General features: G+C 43.9%; 1 protein-coding gene across 2 annotated transcripts; it reads right to left on the reverse strand.

Annotated features, from left to right (window-relative positions):
* Positions 1-465: 465 nt before the first annotated feature.
* LOC115581087 (calphotin) lies at positions 466-11,925 on the reverse strand. Of its 2 annotated transcripts, XM_030415937.1 has the most exons (11): positions 11,633-11,925; positions 8,941-9,399; positions 4,587-4,634; positions 3,641-3,685; positions 3,108-3,431; positions 2,654-2,686; positions 2,442-2,507; positions 2,144-2,251; positions 1,739-1,849; positions 1,431-1,633; positions 466-1,318 (listed from the first exon to the last, which is right to left on the reverse strand). In XM_030415937.1, the coding sequence occupies exons 1-10, from the start codon at positions 11,675-11,677 to the stop codon at positions 1,469-1,471; spliced, it is 1,404 nt and encodes a 467-aa protein (XP_030271797.1). In that variant the 5' UTR covers positions 11,678-11,925; the 3' UTR covers positions 466-1,318; positions 1,431-1,468. The 2 variants fall into 2 exon arrangements, with proteins under 2 accessions (XP_030271797.1, XP_030271798.1); XM_030415938.1 differs by lacking the exon at positions 3,108-3,431.
* Between the last annotated feature and the right edge of the window lie 9,030 nt (positions 11,926-20,955).

Genomic DNA, 20,955 nt, shown 5'->3' on the forward strand with positions numbered 1-20,955 from the left:
CAATTCTATACCCATGTCTCTTTTTATTCAGTAGAAATTTCAAAATAATAGTATATCTGACCTAAAAGACAAACTGGTTTAAGTTCTGTGTTAACGGCTGCAGTTTACTAGTTAGTTCTGGGATAAGATTTTGTAATGTTATTTTAAACAGTGTAACTGTTTGTCGGACAAATAAAAAATTTAAAGGGCCATTTTATTATTTTCTTACTTCAGCTGCAGTAAGTAATGATCAGAATTAATGTGACTAATTTCCTTTGAGTCAGAGACAATGTTGCTGCTTTTCGACAAACCACACAGTGAAGTCTTTTAGTAATAAAGATCTTTCATCTTTTAAGACTGGCGAAATGTTAAGTCATTACCAGGACAGTTCTGACCTGGAAGATGAACTGTAAAAATACAGTATCCCTCCTCCTGTCAGTGTATTTGATGAGTGAAACAGTCCAAAGAAAGACAACAAGTCCTCGCTTATCACGATGAGTTACAGCTTTATTTCAAAGGTGGATCGATCAGCCCAACAGCGATCCACACAACCAGATCACATTACATGTCCCCTTCCAGAGCACCGACTTTGAACACAAAACTGTAGCACATCATACAGTCCATACAAAATGAATTAAAAAAGGAGAAAGTGAGAAAAAAAAAGAGAAGGAAACGGAAAATGACCTCTCAGTCATCCCCTAATACTCTGTCCAGGCTCCATTGAGGCAGAGAGAAGGACAGAGAAGAGGACAGACATCAAGGCAAAGGGGGGAAGTTTGTACACGTGTCTCCTTGAGAGTAAAAAGGGCTAAATCTGCGGTTTTGAAATGTGAGACAGATAAAACAACAGAACAAGTTGTCCCTCCCACCCATATGAAATAGGCTCAAGTGCAAACTATAGCAACATTCATTGATGCTACAGTATTCACATGCATTGAGTGTATGCAGCGCGGAAGCAGACGTTCTGGAGAGATAGGAACATACAGAGAATCATCAGGCACTGCCGTCGATCTCGCTTTATCTCCATCTCTTTAGCACCTCTGCTTCCAAATTCACTGAACATGCTTTTCGGGGAGAAATACAGAAAAAGGAGTCGCAATGTTTCCATTTCTGCACACTTATGACAACAGTCTGTCGTGCTGCCTTGAATGCAGCCGTTGTTGGCGTGTTGACATCTGGTTTGGAGTTTTTGACAGGAACAAGGGCAGGAAAGGCACTTCAGAGTGTGGATGTCCCTTCAATTTCCTGGCGGTTCTGTCGTAAGCCCTGAAAAATAAAAAAACGTCGACTGGTTGACTCCCTTTAAAGCTTTGAGTCCGCCAGTTGACCAAAGGGGAATCTGAAAGACAATATGTAGAAGACAGGGGCCTGGTTAGTGGTTGTGTAAAATAGACAGAACTGAGATCACGTCTATGTGATAAAGGACTGATTAAATATTGTGAGAAACTTACAAAGACAAAAAAGGTCTTCCAAGCTGTGAGATGTGTATCTAGCCCTCAATGGAGACTTCTGGAACAATGTGTCCATTGAGCGTCGCCTCTACCGACGTCTCCACGGACTCCACGTTGAGCTGCATCTGACACGAGATGTCACAGATTTCTGGCTTTGGCTCTTCTGAGAGCATATCACGACATGTCTGCTCAGCAGCGGCATCCTGGAAAGGAAAGAAGGAGAGAGAGGAGGTAAGTCTAGATAACTCCAAACAGAGAAAAGCAATTATAAAATGTTTATGTTGAAATGCTAAAAGCCTGTAACTCACGATGATCATTTCCTCTGCAGGGGCAAGAACAGGAGTGGGCTCAGGCTCAGCGGGCGTCACCTCCAAACATTCCGACTGGATTACGAGGGTGTCAGTCACTTCCACAATTTCCTAAATTTAGCAAGAAGAGAGAGCATGAGAATTTGTACGGAAAGACTGTGTGCAATAAACGTGGCATATACAAATATTAAGAGATGTGCACAAGGTTTTACATTGTCTTTTGAATGATAGTGTTTTGTAGCCCTGGTGGCCGCGGGCCCCTCGGAAACTGCTCAAGTTCTCTGGAACTTTTCTGAGGCAGGATGTAAACAATATGCCAATTTCCTCGGGACTTTAAAGAGCTTGCTTATTAAGCGTAGCAAATGGGAGTCTGTGTGTATGATTCATTCCTTGTGTCGTTCTCACCGGCTCGACAGCAGCAGACTCAGCGATGGCGACCTCCACTGCTGAGGCTGATTCTGTGACAACGAAGTCGTCGACCAGGCTGTCAGCGATTGCCTGTGTGGCAGGGGTCTGGAGAGAAAAAGACAAAAAGGAGGACATCGTAAGATTTTGTGACGTACCAGCACACACAACACGTAGGATGAGTGAATATGGGGAACTAATTAGCGAGCATCCCAGGAGTAAACTAGTTCCGATTTATTAATAGTATGACCTATACTACACTAGAATCTAAAAGTGTCACACAACAAATAGGATTCACCTCTTCCGCTGCGGTTACGGGGGCTTCAGCCTCTTCGACCACAGCCTCGGGGATGGTGACTGGCAGCTGGTCGAGACAACAGATAGTGCCACGTCAACACATGGTGATGTACACTTTCTACTTTTGTAGTTGTACTGTTTATACCAAAGATAAACCTATTCATCCAAAGCAAATACTTAAAATGTGCCCAAGTGACTATGTGGTGTACATACCTCTAGGATTTCCACTGATTGGACAGGAGCATCCTGGAGTACACAAAACAAAGAGCAGGACGAGGTGAGTTATTAGTATTCGCTGCAGTTATGTAAATAAAATAGCCATTGAGGAGGCTCTACTTTTTGCCTGATAGCCCAACCAAAGAAATAAAAATCGCTCTTTTGAGCTGTGAGCTATTAAGAAGAGAAGGAAAACATTTTCTTCTCCTTTGTTTAATATTGAGACAAGCATTTGCAGAGATACTCCTGAATGATAAATGAATGATAGACTACAACGATAACAACTGTTCCACACCACATGCTGCACACGACATGCAAGAGACGATCACAAAATAACATTTAGAAACGACAAAAGTGAGTAATGCAACGTCTGTATCATTTTGTGTCCTCGGAAGAAGATAAAAAAAGAGTGTTGCAGAGAGAAGAGGAAAGTTTTGTAACAATGTTGCACCTCTGTCATCGAAACTGGCTCAGCGGGGACTTCAGGTGCTTCTTCTTCAGACAGCACTTCGACTTCAGCGTCTTCCTCTTCTGGAGCTGCAGGGCTGACTTCAGTCACCTGTTCTGCCTCGGGGGCCTCTGTGACAGCCTGCTCCACCGATTCCACCACTGTTTCGATAACTGCCTCCTCTGCAGCGACTTCTGCTTCAGGCGCCTCTGCCTCTACCTCTGGTTCTTCTGTAATGGCGACTTCCGCCTCAGCCTCGATGACTGTGTCTTCCTCTGCCAAGGCCTCAGCCTCCACTTCAGCCTCTGGCTCACAGACATTTTGCGTCTGCGCATGCAAAATCAACACGGCACACATTAACAAACCATGCAGCATGCAACAAAGGTACGATGTGAACACATCCATTAAATGAATCGACCAGGTTTTTCTTCCCGGCTGAGCGTATGATTCATGATGACTGACGTCAAATGTAGATGAAATTTTACCGATGATACAACTATAAAGTCAAATCATGCTGTCGCTGGGAAGAGTCTTACCTGTTCTGTCTCTGTAGTTGTGACTGCTGTCACCTCTGTCTGAATCTGAAGAATGAGACATAAAAGACACGCGTAAGCAAATGAATAAACTGATCGACTGATTGTGGTTAACTGCAATTTTAAGTTGTTTTCATTCTTCATCTGGACAGTAATAAACATCAATGAGATCCTTTATGTGATTCGATCCGATAAAGTTGGTTAAAAATGTTTTAGCCCTTAAGAATCCATGAACCTGACATGCGTGTTTCATGGAGTTTTTTTTTTTTCCAGTAGGTGAGGAGTACCGTGTTGCTTAAGAGAAAAAGACCTGAGGTGAAGTGTGGCTGTTAATAAGGTGTGAAGTGTATGTCACACAAACTTTTCAACTGAAAAGGTTTGTCTCTTGTTCAGTTACTGCTGCTATAAACTTAGAAAACATGGGTGGAAACTTTGAGTTACTGCGTTTTCATGAAATGCACAGCTGCCATCGCCATTGAGACTGAAATGTGTTACCTTACATGCAGAGTTTCGCACTCAATGAATGCACTGTTTTGTGCTTTACTTAGGGGGTGCATGGTTGGCCTGAACGGCAGCTAATCAATCAGATGGAAACTTGGGAAACTCGCGTCGCTGCAACACAGGTTTCTGTGACGGCAGAGTGAGACGGTTCGAATTAATTTCCTCTGACAGCTCAAGCCAGCTACGACACTGCCCTGCAAGCTTCTGCTGACAAGACATGCAAACATGTCTCTTTGATAGACTGCTCAAAAGTCAAAGCGAGTTTCACTTGAAGTGTGTCACGATGAGTTATTCTCATACCCGTTCACACCTGTGTAATCTGCCTCTGGCTTATACCATGAAGATATGCTGCCTGTGCAAGTGGAGGTTTGGGCCCAGAGAAGGGGTTCAAGTGTGTGTGTTTTGCAAGTTTGTGTGTGTGTGTAAAAATGAAAGCGAAGCTGGTTACCTCAATCTCAGCAAGAGCCTCCACTGGAGCCTCAGCTGGGGGTATGACCTACGGAGCGAAAAAGAGAGGTTTTATTGACGAGTCTGCAAAACAATCATGAAGATCAACGTGTATGAAATCTAATAAAATAGAGCCGAGTGGGCAGAGAGTACGTTATTAAAAAACCCAGGAATACATAAACCAGCGTTTACAGGCCATTAAAAATGTTCGCCTCTTGCTTCGCTGATGCTCTCATCTTGTTTTATTCTTTTAAAGGTTGCACTTTGGGAGCGGCGCAAACATACCGGTCCAAAAAAATGTGCCCACGGCAGACTGATCTTCCTTTCATCAGATCATCAGCCAAACAGTAGCTGTGACGGCCCTGAGGCATTTAACAGGGAAAAGCCAGTGAGCGTCTGAGCCAGTTCACTACATCCAAAAAAGTTCACAAATCAGATTGTGTGCTCACTTTCTACAAACTACCAGTGTGCACACTCTTCTTTAGAGTGCGCTTTGAATGTGAGCATAGCTGGAGCTCGGGAGGAAGGAGGAGGGGAAGGAACATTATACATCCTACAGGAATTTGACAGCCAATTGCGTAACCGGAGGCTCGTACACCCACCTCTCGCCCCTTTTCTAGAAGACAGCTCTGATTAGAAAATGTAATTTTACGCCTCATTAAACAACCTTTGTCACCAGGCCCTGACTCTAAAAACCTGCATGATCTCCAACATCTTTTATCACATCTTTGTATCACTGTCTAATTCTCAATAACATCAGCATTAGCCATTATGAATAAAAACAAGACAGAAGTCACCATATCTTCCATCGCCACCGATTCACTGGCAGTAGCCTAAATGGCCACTGGCGGCGGCACCCGCTGTGCATCCGTCCGAGTGAATTGAGCCATACTGGCAATCACGTGGAGCAGCACATAAATATTGCAAAACCTCAAAGTCGGACAGTAAATTATTTATACTTGTCTTGTACCAGGCTGTCTTCAATGTAGGACAAGTCTGGCACATGCAGGCTGCTACTGCTAGTCGTTCATTCACCTAAATCCCCAAATTCTGTCTTTGTACAGTAGTAAGAAAACAGGGTCAAAAAAGGGTCTAATTGCTGATTACAAAGCTCAAAGCTTCTGGACCAGCTCCACCTCCTTCTCTGTGCTGCTCTAATGGGTGGTGAGGAATCCGGTTCCTCCTGGATTTTAACAGCCTCTGAACAAAAGCCAAGTGGGCAGAATGCACGTATGGCGGAGAAGGGTAAATATATACCCCGGTTATATAGCCCTGGGGGGACAGTATAGTCTTGGGGGGGGCGCCTTCCTTTGCTTAACAGGAAAGCCGTCATGGACACGTGTGCACTTAAATGTACATAAAGTATACACACCCCCTTCCACTCTGTCCCAGCACCAGTACACTGTGTACCAAACTGATCTGCACACAGATCTTTCGCAACCAGTCCGAAGAAAAGACACATTCCAGTCAAATCAGAGCGGCTCTAGGATCAGTCACTTTTTAACCCATAGAGGACATAATGTACCTGCAATCTAATTATCCCTTCCTTCCAACCGAGACCTTTTTTTTTTTTTTAACAAAGGCTTTGTTAAGTCATTTTATGAAAAGTATGAAAGCAGAAGTCGTCACAGATGCAAAGGAAACATTTCAAACTGGAAGGGAGCAAAAAATGTACGGCTCAGCAAACAAAGCCCTACAGTGCCCCCAAAAGCAAACCCATAAAAGTTGCCTGCAAAAGTGGGAGGGGGGGAAGCGACTGCATGTGCACATACATGTGTGTGGAGTGTTTAAGGGGGGCTGGGTCCCCTCACGTGCTTCGCCATGAGGTGATCATTTTTCCAACCTAGTCCAAAAAAAACATTAAAAGGGTCACTGTACACCTCTTTGTCACCCCCTATTTTCTCTCTCGGGCCAAATGTGACAAAAGCAAATGTGCTTTCTAATCATTTGTAAGCATGCTGTAATTAACATATTCGTTGTCAACAAACTGACAGTGAATGCACCGTCGAGTCATCGCTCAGCTACAAACCCTGTCACATCTTTTAAAAAGGTTGTGGCAGCTGCCTGTAAGCTCCTTCTCAGAGCATCAAATACCAAAGGCTAAACTACACAACTACACACAGACACACACTTCTACAGGCGGATGCACACACCCCCCTCAAACTCCAAGCAACTCAATATTCCACCTTCTCCTCCCGTGATAAAAAAGGGGGACACATGGGTGAACGAGCGCACGTGCTGAGGAGAGCCTATAGGTCGCCATAAGACAAGAGGAAAGGAGAGAAGGAGGGAGAAGTGCAGGAGGGAGGGCACAGGAGAGGAACAACTGGTGGGAGGGAAAGGAGGGGTGATGAGGGAGAGTGAATTTACAAGGGAAAAGAGGGGTGAGGGACTGAATGGGGGAGGAGTGGAGGCCTGCAGGAGCACCGAGGGAGCAGGCTGGTACAAAATGTTCAGCCACGGCGGGAGCCACACCCACTGTTGCCTCCGGCCACAGAAAAATGAAACACACTCAGCAGGTCCGGGTGGAACGGGTGGTGGGTTCGCACTCACCTGAGTCTCCGTGGTGACACCCAGAAGCGGAGGGGCCACCTCTCTTTGGTCCCAAAGCCAGCTGAATATGAGCCCCATTTCTCTACCTGCCCTATCACCTATAGACCAACTGACCGAACGATAAGCCAACACTTTCTTGCAGGACTGTGGCCTCGAGTTGTCTTTGAGCAAAGTCAAATGTGAGAAAAGTTCATAAAACAAAGCAAGTAAAATGTTACTTGCACCATATATTTAACCTCCTACTGTATGTGTGTGCAGTGATATCCAGGAATTACTAAATTTCAGAGTGTCTGTGCGCGTCTGAGCTGAATCTGGCCCGTCTGTGAGTGAGAGGGAGCGGAGAAGAAGCAAGGCGAGAGGGGGAGGAAAAAGGGAGTCGGTCGGAAGGTGGGAGGGAAGGATGAAGGTGGGGACACGTGGGGCTGGGGGGGACCTGGACGTGATGGCCAGAGGATAACTCGCCTACAACCATCAACAGGGAACCTTCACACAATCACATGCACGCCAACACACATGAGCACATACATGTGCACCAAATGTGGACGTGACTCAGTCGTAAATCTAGTGCGTGCGTGTGTGTGTGTGTGTGTGTGTGTGTGTGCATGAGCGGTGAGTCAAGGCACACAGAAGTACATGCATGTGCTGTGTGCGGCTTTGTGTGTTCGTTTGCACATAGCCTGCAATCAACCAGCTGAAATAGAACGTTCTGTTCCCAAATGGGCACATGTTTGCTTCATGACAACAGAAGATGATCTGTCTGCCCAAGGAAATTGTATAGATTTGGAAGGTGATACAATTGGCATTTAGTGACTTTTCTTGATTTTTCTTGGTAAACAGCTTCTTTCGGGCAAAATGCAGGAAAAGTTACGGCTGCGCTAAAATAAATAGCCAAAAGCGAGGCATTTCTAGAACTGCAGCAGAAGTCAAACAGCAAGCTTTTTCATCCCATTCACGAACTTCATTGACTTTAAAACTCAAAACCAAGAAAAGGTGTATAATCCAAAATAGCATTTTACATTTGGGGATCTATTCCTTGGGCACAATGATAAAATGAAAACAAGGCGATAACTACATATGTTAAGAGGGCAAACTCCCTGTTTTTCTCACCAATAAAAGCATTAAATTCCAAAGAAAACCTATTCATTAACACAGACAGTAAGGGATGCTGTAATAGTGACATCTCCTGCAGATGGAGCCTACAATCTCTCCCACTCTGCACCTCGTTGCTAAATGGAACACGTTGTTCCCTCAGTCGCCCACCCCCCACCAAACCTGCCTCCCTTCTCCCATAGGGACCCAGACACACAGCACATACCATTTGACCAAACAGAATCTAATCTGGTTATCCAAAAACCCAAAACCAACATACTATATACAGAAACAGCCTGTAACCATATGCATAAATGGAGCCTACTATGGACTGTTTCTTAGTCAGGACATTAACACATAACAAGCATCTAACCTGGCAAATAAATACCCTTCCCTGGCAACTGCATGCAGTTTTCATGAAGGCACATGGTGAACCATGTGCAACTGATTGCAGCAAGAAGGAACCATCTTGGTGAGCTGTCTTGGTTGATTCACCAATGAATCAAACAACACGTTTCTAAGATCTAGTTGCTTCAGTTATGATCAACATGCCTTATTACACAATATGACCCAGTTTAGAATCTACACTCAAAGTGAACGGCCTTTGAGGAGCCATCACACCAGGCCTACAGAGGAACCCTAGACTGATATGTTGGTTTAGAAGGTTGGTCTAGAAGAAACCCATTAGTAATGATGCTCTTAAACAATCTTACCTCAGTTTCTGGTTCTGTTTCGGGAATGATAGGTTCGGCCTCCTCTACAATCTCAGCTTCAACTACAGCAGGCTCCGCTGGTGGAGTCTCAACGACCAGCGCTTCTTCAGTGACCGGTGCCGTGACTTCAACCTCGACTTCTGCTGGAGTCTGTTCCAACACCACAGCCTCAGGCTCTGGTGTCTCTACCTCGACTGGGACGGGCTCTGTGATGGGTTCTTGAACAACTGGTTTGAGTTCTACTTCAAGGGTCTCCACAATGGGGGCCTCGACAACAGGGGCCTCCACGATGGGGACAGCGATGGGAACGGCGTCTGGGATCTTTACTGGAACTGGTGCTGGCACTTTAGCGCCTTTCTTTGGGGTTGCTGCAGGGGGCGCACTCGCTGCGATGCCAGGGCTTGCTTTGACTGGTGGGTTGGCTGCATGCTGCTCTTCTAGCGCCCTCCTCTGCGCCTGCTGTTAAAAGGAAAATCACAAAATAGACTGGGTTACTGATATGACTTTTAAGTTTCTTTGCATGCATTAATCCTACAGCTAATGGCTCATTCTGTTGTGGAAATTGATATTAGCTCAGGTTTATGTATGTAGAGTAAACTGGTGAGATATTGATACTATATTGTTATTGTGATAAAAATCTATTACTATGTAATAGAAAAAAACACAGACACAAAAAGAGGTTTAGGGGTATAAATGCCACTGATGCCCTCATGGCGTTCTGAAACTGATGTTGTTGTCAGTCTGGGCCTCGTCCTCACACATTTCTGTCCACAGGAATACCGGACATGCCATCCCTGCCCGATCCAACATGTTTTTCAGCTCAGGACAAAACCTCCCCAGGGCTTTGATGGGAGGTTTTGGGAGCGCAGACCACTCGCGGGAGGGGCTGGGTAACTGGGAGTGGGCCCAGAAAAGCTAGTTAGATAATGGGAGCTAATTAGTTGAATCAGAGCAGTCCTGACAGGTCTGGTGAAGCGGGAATGGAAACTGTGCGAGTCAGCAGCACTGCTGGATGCCCAGGGGGCCAGACAGTGGGCCTAATCACATCATAATCAGGTTATAATCAGGTTACAATCACTCGCCGAAAATGCTTTTGTTAGGCTGACAGCCAGTTAGGCATTTGAGGCCGATGCTGTAAGCCAATGTGGCATGTGTGTGTAAGTTCATGTGTCTGTGCCTGTCCACCTAGCCACCGTCAAAACAACCCCTCCCTTTGCCTCGAGATAGCCCGCTGCCTAGAAATACAAACCTCTCTACCACAGTGTCAAATAAAAAGTTAAATCAACCTAAGTTGTTAATTGGACTGAAACAGTTTTAGTCAAAGTGGGGGCTCTTAAATACAAAGGCATGTGTGGCCGAAGATAAGCTTGACTCCTTTAAGTGTCTGGCAGCTCCTTCCCTTCCTGTGCTCTGATATCTCTGAGGGGACCAGTGATAACGCAGAGCTGGAAGTCATTTCTGTCACTGCCAGAGAGAGAATCAGAGAGATTGAGCAGACTCCAATCTGGCAAAACTAAGGCAAGACATTCCTCTGGTGCACACACTACCAAATACAGTTGTGTGGCGTTGAGTCCTGGACTGGCCAGGCGGACAGGCTTAAGGAGGAGGGAGGGAGGGAGGGGGCTGCCTGAGCCACAAACTCCATACTGAGAAGTCTGCCCAGAGCCAGAGGACTGAGCCTTTAATGGTGAGGAAGCAAGCGATGATTTTTAAATTGTAATACGATAATAGAGCATGAATTACTTATTCTAATAAACACTGACTGAGGAGAGAGTTTGGTGGTGGAGTAACCTCTGCCCTCTGAGACACTGGAACTCCAGTGTTTCTTTCTCAGCCTTTGTAGACCCCTCCCCATCTCTGTCACACCCACTCCTGCTCTTTGGGCACTCAATGTTCAGAAGTTAAATTTCTCCCAGTTACCTAAGAGAGGAGAGGGGCGGGACCGGAGTCAAATATGCCAATCATCATACTTCAACATATAGAATTACAGTTAAGTAAGTATAGTGAACGTGGCATTTTTCCACGTTTAATGATAATAAAGCACAGATATGTATGGCTGAACCAGGACACACGCAGAGCGCACGTGGAGCGCGGGAGCAAAGCCAAATCATGCCTTTGCCTCTTGTGCAGAAAATGCATCTTTACTGCCGTGTTATTGAAATGAATTCTATTCGTTTGGTTAGGGTATTTTTGGCACAACTTTCATCTTTTGCGTGGGTTTTACGCACGGAGCGCAACTCGGAGATGAGTGCGTCGCAGGAGATGAGACAACAAAGCGAACGTGTAATATTAAAAACGATTTCAGCGAGGTGATTTAACACAACCGGACCTACAAATAAGAATAAAAACATCTTGTGGTTTATGTCTTTTTGTCATGATTGTATATAATTTGATTAACGCGCTCCTTTAAAAGTGTAATTCGGTCATACGCGCGCACTCATCATCAACACTACGCACTTGTATTTTTACGGATCAGCATCTGCGAACACCATGGGCACAAACAAGGCTTTGCAAAATTTGGGGCTGAAAAATGAAGACGATATCATAACTTACAAAACACAAAAGTCGTGTATCAACATTGCCATTGTCAAATTCCAAACCAAGTTGGAGAGACTTCGGATAAGATCGTGCTGAGAATTAAAAACAAAAAGAAAAAAACCTAGCGGGAAAGAGAGCGCCTGCCACCACTTACCACCCTCCTCATGCGACGCTTGTTCTTCTTCCTCTTGCTGGGCATTTTGATGTGTGCTGGTGGAATAAACAAGTCAGAACCGAAGAAATGCAAAGAGCAGAATGTCAGCGTGGACCCTCTGGATCTTTATAGAGCCCCCGGTCCCTCTGTTACCTTTGAACCAGACCTATGGGAGCACAGGGATGAAAGATGGGGGGCGTGGAGAGACAGAAACACCCCCCCAACTAACACTCGTGCACGTGCACGACGGCTCAGTGGGATGATTGTATCTGTACCTATTGGTTGGATGGTGGGATATATTACGCAACCACTCCATCAAAGCAGAGAGGGAGAGAGTGAGTGGCCCACGCTCATTCAGGGTGCCACACCCCCTTTTCCTGGATCAGTTAGAAATACTTTCTGACTCGAGCACATGGCGTCAACGTTGCACCTTCTCCATATAGTTTTCTTGCTGTTAAGTCTGCCACATGCAGAACAATAAAGCACGCCACCCGTTCATGAAAAAGCCTTGTTCATGGGAGGGAAAGGCACACAAACAGACGATCCAAACAGTGCGTGCCTCTGTCAACTCTTCTGAATTCATTCAAATCATGGAGCCCAAGAATAGTGTTCATTGTGTGCATCTCCACCAGAGAATGAAGAGAAAAAAAAACATGCACACATGTGTACGCCCACCACCCCCCCTGCACCGCATCTGCTGTGAGCGGCCATTGTGTCCAACTCCTTGAGCAGAGCCATACTAGTGCATAATTACAGCAGAAGAACAAGGGTTGTGTCATTCATTGTCCTAATCTTGTAAAAGGAGCAAGGAGCCCTCATAAAAAAAAATGTTTCTACTTCTTACAGGCTGTGCAGTTTTTAGTACAAACTGAGCTGACGTTACACAATATTGGCTGTCTCGCCCGAGGGCCTGAAACTTGATTTATCCCTCAACGGTGCAGCAGATGGATTACATGCGTACATAGCTTCTACATGTCACCAGGATGTACACGTTGAACTGGTGATCTTTCCATTATAGTCACTGTAGCTGGAGTGAACTTCTGCAGGACATACAGCTGCTGCAGGAACTAAGCCAACGGCGTTTCTGTCACTGTGACCTTCGGGGTTACTGTGGTGGCTTTAACTAGTAAGTCACCAAGCAGGCAAATCTTTGAGTTCCTTACAGTTCCTTTGTTTCAGTTCCTTACTGAAGCAGTCGCTGGCAGTGACATTCGTGCTCTCAGGCTCCCTCTAATGATGCTCGTACAAAATGTACAGAAGAAGAATCACATGACTGAAATGAGGAATGAGGAAAAGAGAATCCGAGATAAAGAAAGACGCGGCGCAAGAGTTAACATGTTAGAATAAAATGTAATATAGATTTTATGTTGATGAGGGGTTCCCAGTCACCCAGGTCATGGAACTTCTGAGCGCTGTATCGTAGGCAGCTGGACGTGTTTCAGTTTCTTGAAGACGTTTCACCTCTCATCCAAGGGACTTCTTCACTTCTAGTACAGATTTTTAAAAATAGACGAGTTTTCCCTCTCAACAGTGGCTCTTTTAGGGCACGACTCACACACAGCTCTGCATTTTGTTCAGCCTGTACTGAGCTTAACACCAACATAACATTCACTCATGCTTACAGTTATCACACTAATGAGAATTACAGTCATTAGATTTTACAGCATTGTTAAATTGAAGTGTTGGCTAAGTGGGAAATTGTGACCTGTTTTTGACTGGAGCATTGTGATGCAGCACACACACTGAAATTGTTTTTTTTTTCTTTCTCTGTTTTTCATAGTTTGTTTTAGTAGGTTTGACTGAAAGAACATTCAGCGCTGTGAATGCTACCATACTACATTCTTTCTAGATAGAATAAACAAGGACAAGTACACCTTCAGCATGTTGGACAAGTGGAAATAATGGACCTGAAGTATTTTGGAAACTAAATGTCCGAATTCAAAATCATATTTTTATTAAATTATTCTAACCTAAGATGAGGGGCACCTGTGAGATGCCTTTCAGACTTTGAGCCTTCCTTTCATTTTCTGTTTCTTCTTACAGTTTTGTTTGTGTCCAGAGCTGGGATCACTTTTAAATGGACATGCTGTATAATCTATACTGTTCATTTAAGTTTAGCGCATCTGTGTGTGGTTATTTGTAATGTCACAGTTTGTCAGCTAAAACACTTGTATTCTTGCTAAATCTGGCGTGTTTACATCAGGTATTCTTACCCTGATGTTCATTAACCCGCTCTGTCCTGATAAATAATAAAGGGTTTAGATTAATCAAGGAAAAACCAAGAATGCTTCTACGAGCTTTCATGTAAATGCATCTAATCTTTGCACAGACATGTCACTCACACTTATATTGATCTATAAATAAATAAATATAGAAGTCATTTTTTTGTATGTGCGAGTGATGTCGGGTTTGTTTCGATGTCTCTGTCTGGTTTTGAGCAGGCTTAAGATAAAGAGTAACTGAATTGCTCTGTTTTTTAATTTACAGTCTGTGTCCCAGCCATGACATTTGGTCCAGTGGGCCGCTGCTTTGTGATGTCACACACTAATCGTGTTAGCTTGTGTTATATTCAAATCGGCACAGGTGTAAGAGAGGGTTCTGATACTCGCCTCGCCATCTGGCTTTGATAAGACTTGCTTTGTACTTCTTCCTCTATTGAATTGTTGATTACACTGCGTGTTAAGTGATCAACAATCAATCATGCAGTGTTGAATTTGACTGAGTAGATCAGTTCACAGCAGAGCAATGTCAGTCAGACAGGAAGAGCTGCTGAGGACACTCGAACATGTGCTCAAAAGAGTATTTTAAGAATTCGTTTTTACAATAAATTCAAGGAGGAAGACAGTTATCTGCCATCCTCGTCACATCAGCCTAGTTATTATCTGTGAATGCAAAACATGAAGTGATCAGTCTGTCAGAGAAGCATTCAAACTAACTGTTAAATGTTTGTATCGCGTTGCATCCAACTTCACACCTCCACCACCCAACCCATCTATCGCTCACCGATGTGGAATTTACCGAATGGCTATTTTCCTTCTGATTTGACTGATTGGGTCGATGCCAAAGCTGCTCTGATCCTGGAGGGAGATCATCTAATTAAACATTCATTGTGAGTTAGAATCCAACATCATTACCGCTACGATTATGTTTATTAAGAAATGATGGAAAACCATCTAGATTTTAGTTGGACCACTAGGCATTTATGACTTTGTAGCATGTTTTTTGCCAAGCTATAGCTCAAATAGTTTGTCTTAATAATCAACTAAAATGGCAGCGGTTTTCTGTGCTGTTATCAGTTACAACTCCAAGACTTGGTTTATCTGTTCATCATTCTGTCTATACCATGAGCACATGTGTACGTTTAAAGTGGCTGTCGCTGAGCGCAGTCAGTAAAGCAGGTTTTTCTGGTCATATACTGCTGAAGGGTTAATAGTGCTGACAGGTCAAACAAAAGTAGGGAGAAATAGTGTAGTGGGCTTCACTTTTAACTTGCTGACACTTAAGACGGGGTTTACCGCATCACCATCGGCTGTGATCTCAACCCTGAGCACAATGAAAGGTGTTGCTGCTGTCAAATTACCGGCTTGATTGTGTTTATAAACATGCCCTAAACATGCATGACTTATCAATGTTCCGATCTTGTTTTCAGGGCGGCGATGGAGACACAGCAGATGGATAGCACCCCCCCCCCCCAAAAAAAAAGAAAGAAAGAAAGATAAAGACAGGACACACCCAGCTGCCTTAGAGCTGCTGTTTACATTGCAAATATGCAAATGATTAGCTGATACAAGCCTGATCGCATGTCTTGCAAACAGTCAGAACCCGGAGAATGTATTTGAGCAGCAAATGGCATTTGCCGGAGGTGCAGCATGTTAAAGAGGTCGCCTGTCGGTGTGAAACGTTCCTCGGCGTGGCCTGTTCACATGTGAGTGTGAAGAATGCCCGCAGACGTGAATCACTCTGATGATGAAATCGTAGCTGATGGAGATGCCTGTAGATCTGTTTCAAATACAACAGAGGATGTTGAGCCTGTTTCACACACAGTTCATTGCAATATATTGTGATGTATAAGTGATTTCCGCATGAAAGCATCTCTCGCCAAATGAACACGACCCTTTACATGCTGGTTCATGCAGTGTCACTGCTTTTGTTTACAACAGAGCCGTACCAGTATTTCCCGAACTGTTACTCTGCCTTTAGGTGGGACACCAGAAGGTACAGGTAAACTGGAATATCGATCCCTTCTCCCATTCACACATTCTACTGCATGTCCCCATGCAGTAAATGTTGCTGAACAAATTCAGTGTAATACATATGTGACAAGACAAGAGGAGGATAAAACTCCTTTAAACACTTTTGCTAGAGTTTTTCCGAGATGTGTGCGTCTGCTGAGGGGGATTCTGTGTGTGGTGCTGAGGGGGATTCTGTGTGTGGTACTGAGGCATCATGAAGGCTGATATTGTGCCGAAACACACATCCACTGCTCAGCAAAGAATCACCCTCTTTAAATAGACGTATGATGTTAACTTGCGCTGAACTGGGTGATCACACACACACACACACACACACACACACATACACACACTGGAATGTTGTTCGTCAACAAACGCCCCAGGTCAGCCTCTATAGTTACCGACCCTGGCTAAGCGATACAAACACACACAAAGACAAAGACTGCGTGAATACCTCATTTTAGATTTGGAATTTTTCAGATTTTTTGTCCCAAGAAACTGCGGCCACAGTTGTTTAATTCACACGGAGGGAAAAGAGGGTCCTATGTGGTTTTTACTCAGCAGCAATGTAGATGGTTACTTTATTTGGGGGGGGCTTCCTCACTAATACTGTGGGACTTTGGGACTTTTTTTCCTATAACAAAAAACTCCTGAAATGTTATTTTTGGATGAGACCAGAGAGGACTGCATACTGTCTCAAAGCACCAACGTGGCGTGAGGCTAAATAAATAACATTTGCAATCCACTTAGCATGCTTGAGTTGGAAAGTACTTTGGGGGGATGAACTTCACTTCTCCGAGCTTTTACTTTGTGCAGAATTTCACTATTCCAAAGATTTGTGGGGCAGGCTGTTATTTAATATTCACATTTTTTTCATCTCCCCATTTCTCTCGGGACAGTGAAAACCCTCGGCGATGAACACATTTCTGATGAAAGATGATGCCCCTTGAACTCTAACGTCTGACCCCATCCTCTCTAGAGATACCAACTCCTGTGACCCCTGACCTTTCTGAATACTACCAACAGCAGCCAGCCCACCCACTTACACAGACAGACAGGATCTGAGAGGTGCCACTCTTTGAGGGACATGAGGGTAAATGTCACAACACAGCAGATTGCTTTCAGGATGGATTTCAGTTGCAGTTTAGGGTTAGTCAGATATCAGGGTAACAACTTTGGGGGGACTTTATCATCATGATAGCACATGAATGGTTCAGCACGTCAGCGCTGCCCACTGTTCCAGGTTCCGAAACCCCAACAGTCTGAAAAAAAGTCCCAATTGGGCCAAACACCCATGGCTCCAAAGGTATGTTGTTCTGAAAAATAAACACTCATCCTGGAGTTTTTTTTGTGTCAAGTCAAAAAGATAGCTTATGAAGGGCAGATTCAGCCACATGGGCAGGGCTGGCAGTCGTTGAACCTACAACTGCAGGGAGAGTTCGTATTTTGGTAGAAATTAGCACTATTTTTGCAGGATAACGGGCTGTAACTACTGGGGTTTCTGGGTTAATGGGCCATTGAAAAACTTGGTATGGCAGCCAGTTCATTTCCTGCTTGAGCCATGTAATCGGCTCACAGTAGTTTACAACCAGCTTGGTCAGCTCATAACATCACCTACCATACCGATCAGGCTCAACAAGAAGAAGATTAAAAACACAAACCAGCCGCAGTTAAATTTAGAGCAGTAAGACTGAAAGATCAAGAAAACCTGAGGCCTGTAGATAGTGTGAGTGAGTGAGGGTGTCGTCAGACTGTGTAGTGCCAGGGACTCTCCAGTGTGTATTCATATCACAAGGCAGTGGGGGAGGGGAGGGGGCCTAAAGAGAATGGGAGGAAGGTAAGGAGAGGCATGGGTCAGCCTGGTAAAAAAGACGTTTGAAAAAGCAACTGTGCTAAGCGATCTTTCAACAGAGAACAGACATACACACACAAACAAAGACAGAGAAGCACAGTCTCCTGTCTCTCGTCTCCTCTTGCTCTGAAACTCTTTGCCTTTGACCGACACGCTCACGTGCACGGACGATAAAGCATCCCATCCATTCCTTTGTATATTATCTGTGCTTCCTTCTGTGCGCAGCCCCTCGGGGGGGTTTCTCCATCTAAATCTATTCCAGGATCCCACATGTTTCTTGCAGACCAGTAGTATTCAAACTTGGATTCACCAAGAAACTTAAACAATCTGCTTTCCTTTCTCATTGAAAACCGGATACTAAATTAACTTCAGTTGAGCTTCACTGTTCTTTTGTCTGTTTCCAGAACGATCAGTTTGTCCGTCTGTCTGTCGTCAGGGTTTTTGAAAAAGACACTAATGAACAGATTTCTTTGTAGTTAAGTGGGCAGACTGACCTCTTAAACCAGTGCTTAAAGTGCCCACATGTAGGTCATCAGCGACCATGCATTATTCAAACCAACAGAACAATGTTTTGAACTGTAGTCCAGATCAGTCTGACCAAAACATATCAAGCGCCACAACAGAGAAAAGTGTAAATTATGGTCAGATCATGTCCCTCTGCTGTATTAGTTCATGCGTGCCTTTTGAATTAGGGTTTGCGCGTTCATCTCAATGTTGACGTTAAAGGGCAGCAGATTTCAGTAAAGAGCCGTTGGATTAAGCAAATACAAAATAACTTTTTAAGGAAATACTTGAGGGCAGTTTTAAGAAAATAAACACTTTGGCTGTAACTGTGAACATCCTGTGTGAGCATGCACTGTATGAGAAGAATAATTTTCAGGATACGCAATCGTTTTATCAGGACAAACAGGTTTACCTGAGTGCGAGTGTGCGTGTGCCTACAGAAAAGGAAATAAAAATCCCTCTGAAAACAGCAAAATCAGCATGTGTTACAGGGTATGGCTCAAAATACATTCTGACAATCATCACAACAAAGACACTCTTTGAAATGCATGTGTCTATGCACACGTATGTACCCTAAAAACTCGACATATACGCACGGAAAATCAGACACACGTATGGTTAGTTGAATGCACAATACTGTATACACACATGGAGAACATGGAGGGAGCCAAGCATGAGGAACGCGGTGGGATGGGGGGATGGGTGTGAGGAGAGAAAAAGCCATAAAGTGTGTTACCATGGGTCTGAAAGAGAGAGAGAGAGAGAGAGAGAGAGAGAGAGAGAGAAACATGGTTAGAGGGAGTGGAGGAAAAGGAGACAGGGGGGTGGGTACAAATGTGAGACAGAGCACATGGAACACCATGTACATACAGTAGATGAGGAAGGAGTTGTTGTTTTTCAGAGGTTTTTGGTATGAATACTTGGTGGTATGAGAGGTGCTGAGCAGAAACACTCAAGGTGTCGCCCTTCATGCGTTCATCCTGCTTCAAATAAATACTTCTCGTGATAGTTGAGATTTTAAAACACAACTGTGCAGTTTTAAACACAAGAGCCGACTTGGAAATATCAAAACATTCAAAGCATGTAAAGAGTAAACGTCCGTTAATGAAACAGTAAAATAGTTTTTTTTGTTTTTTTTTGTTTTGATACATAAATGATGAACTAAGCCTGTCTGATTGCGATATATAGCAATACATTTCCCAATAGCTTTGGTGTGATTGAATGGAAGTCTAATGAGAAAGAAAAGCTGAGGACATGTGGAGGAATAGGTGATCCAGATGACAGCCAGATTATAAAACGATGCAGGACTTCGACGTCTCTCCTCGACCCAGTCAAGCTTGTATTATTCACTTGGGCCTTCAGCGCTCTGAATCATATTTTCCTCGATAATCTCGGGCACATTTCCAGAGTCAATACTTCTTTGGTACAGAGTCAAATCACCGTACAAGGGCTGCTTCGCCTGTGTGCGTGGGCCAAAAATCACCAAGCTGCTAAATGGCTCACAGTAGCAACATATAAACAATTAGATAGTGGAGGTCAAAATCTCCACCGTCATAAAGATGTATGCATAGTGGACATATTGTTTTACAGTGCCTGGCTAGGTTTTGATGGTGTGTTTTTGGAAATAATAAAATAAGTGATAAACTTTATCTATATAGCACCTTTAAACACAGAGTTTACAAAGTGCTTTGACAATCAAGCAAAAGCAGCAAACTCAGGAGGACAGCATTACAGAACAAACACTCGACAGTCAAGCCAAACTCAAGGAAGCCTCGTCTGAGGTTAGTTAAAACAAGAAGATAGAACAGAAAATGTAATGCAATAAAAAGAAATCATTCAAAGAAGAAAATCAATAAAGGATGACAAGAAGACGACATCACATCAAATGAATTAAGAACCAATAAAAAAAAAAACGAATTTGTGGGCAGTAAAAAGAATAAAGGAGAATATATAGGTTAAAACAAATGAAAGCAATAAAGGATGGTAAGAAGAAAAGACATCGCAGGGGAGGAATTAAAACAGATTAATAGACTAAGAGCAGTAAAAGGAATATAAGATGGAACGATGAAAAGCAAGTTCATAAAAGTTGTTTTTAAGAGGTGATTTAAAATAAGTTAGTGTTAAATGAGTGTTTCTCTCCTTTTTTCTAAAATGTTGCTGTGAAGCTGCCGTTGAGCAAGAACTGCCTTGTAATATAAATAAAGACTTGCTGTACATACACTTGGCATGTGCATCTGTCTACACACTCACGCTGCCCTCTAGTGTTTAATTTGCACTTTTAAAACAACATTTCACTATTACAGCCTATTCTAGCATTTAGTTTCTGCTCTCGAAGCTGCCAATAACATAATATTGTCTGCCCAGGACTGACATGTTTGTGATGTGTTCTCAATGACAGGAAGTTGTGAAAGTACACTCTTAAATTAGCACAGGATGAAAGATATTATGGGATTGAAGACACACATCCCTGTGCTGTGTAAGTGATAGCATGGCTCAGTAAAGACATGTATATGAGGAGATGACTTTCCCCCTATGGAGGCTGGCAGACGACACCCCATCCAGTTGCCTTAAAACAGAGAGAAAGGACACGTTGAAGCCCCCTTCACATATCTAGGATTACAGATCATGTGTAAATGCCTGGGACACATGTTTGGGACACATGTCACCTCGGCCATGTGTGGCTGTATGTCAGCTTTTCTCCACAACTTCGGGGATTGTTGCCACTCTGCAACATA

This window comes from Sparus aurata, chromosome 5 (assembly GCF_900880675.1).
Source record: "Sparus aurata chromosome 5, fSpaAur1.1, whole genome shotgun sequence".
NCBI lineage: Eukaryota > Metazoa > Chordata > Actinopteri > Spariformes > Sparidae > Sparus > Sparus aurata.

Bases quoted from the DNA above. Each gene is read 5' to 3' on its own strand.
- LOC115581087 (XM_030415937.1), bottom strand. From the start codon at position 11,677: ATGCCCAGCAAGAGGAAGAAGAACAAGCGTCGCATGAGGAGGGTG. The intron at 4,635-8,940 runs GTAAGATTGTTT...TTCGCTCCGTAG, and splicing joins AAACAGAACCAGAAACTGAG to GTCATACCCCCAGCTGAGGC. The intron at 2,687-3,107 runs GTGCAACATTGT...TGTGTACTCCAG, and splicing joins AGCCAGTTTCGATGACAGAG to GATGCTCCTGTCCAATCAGT.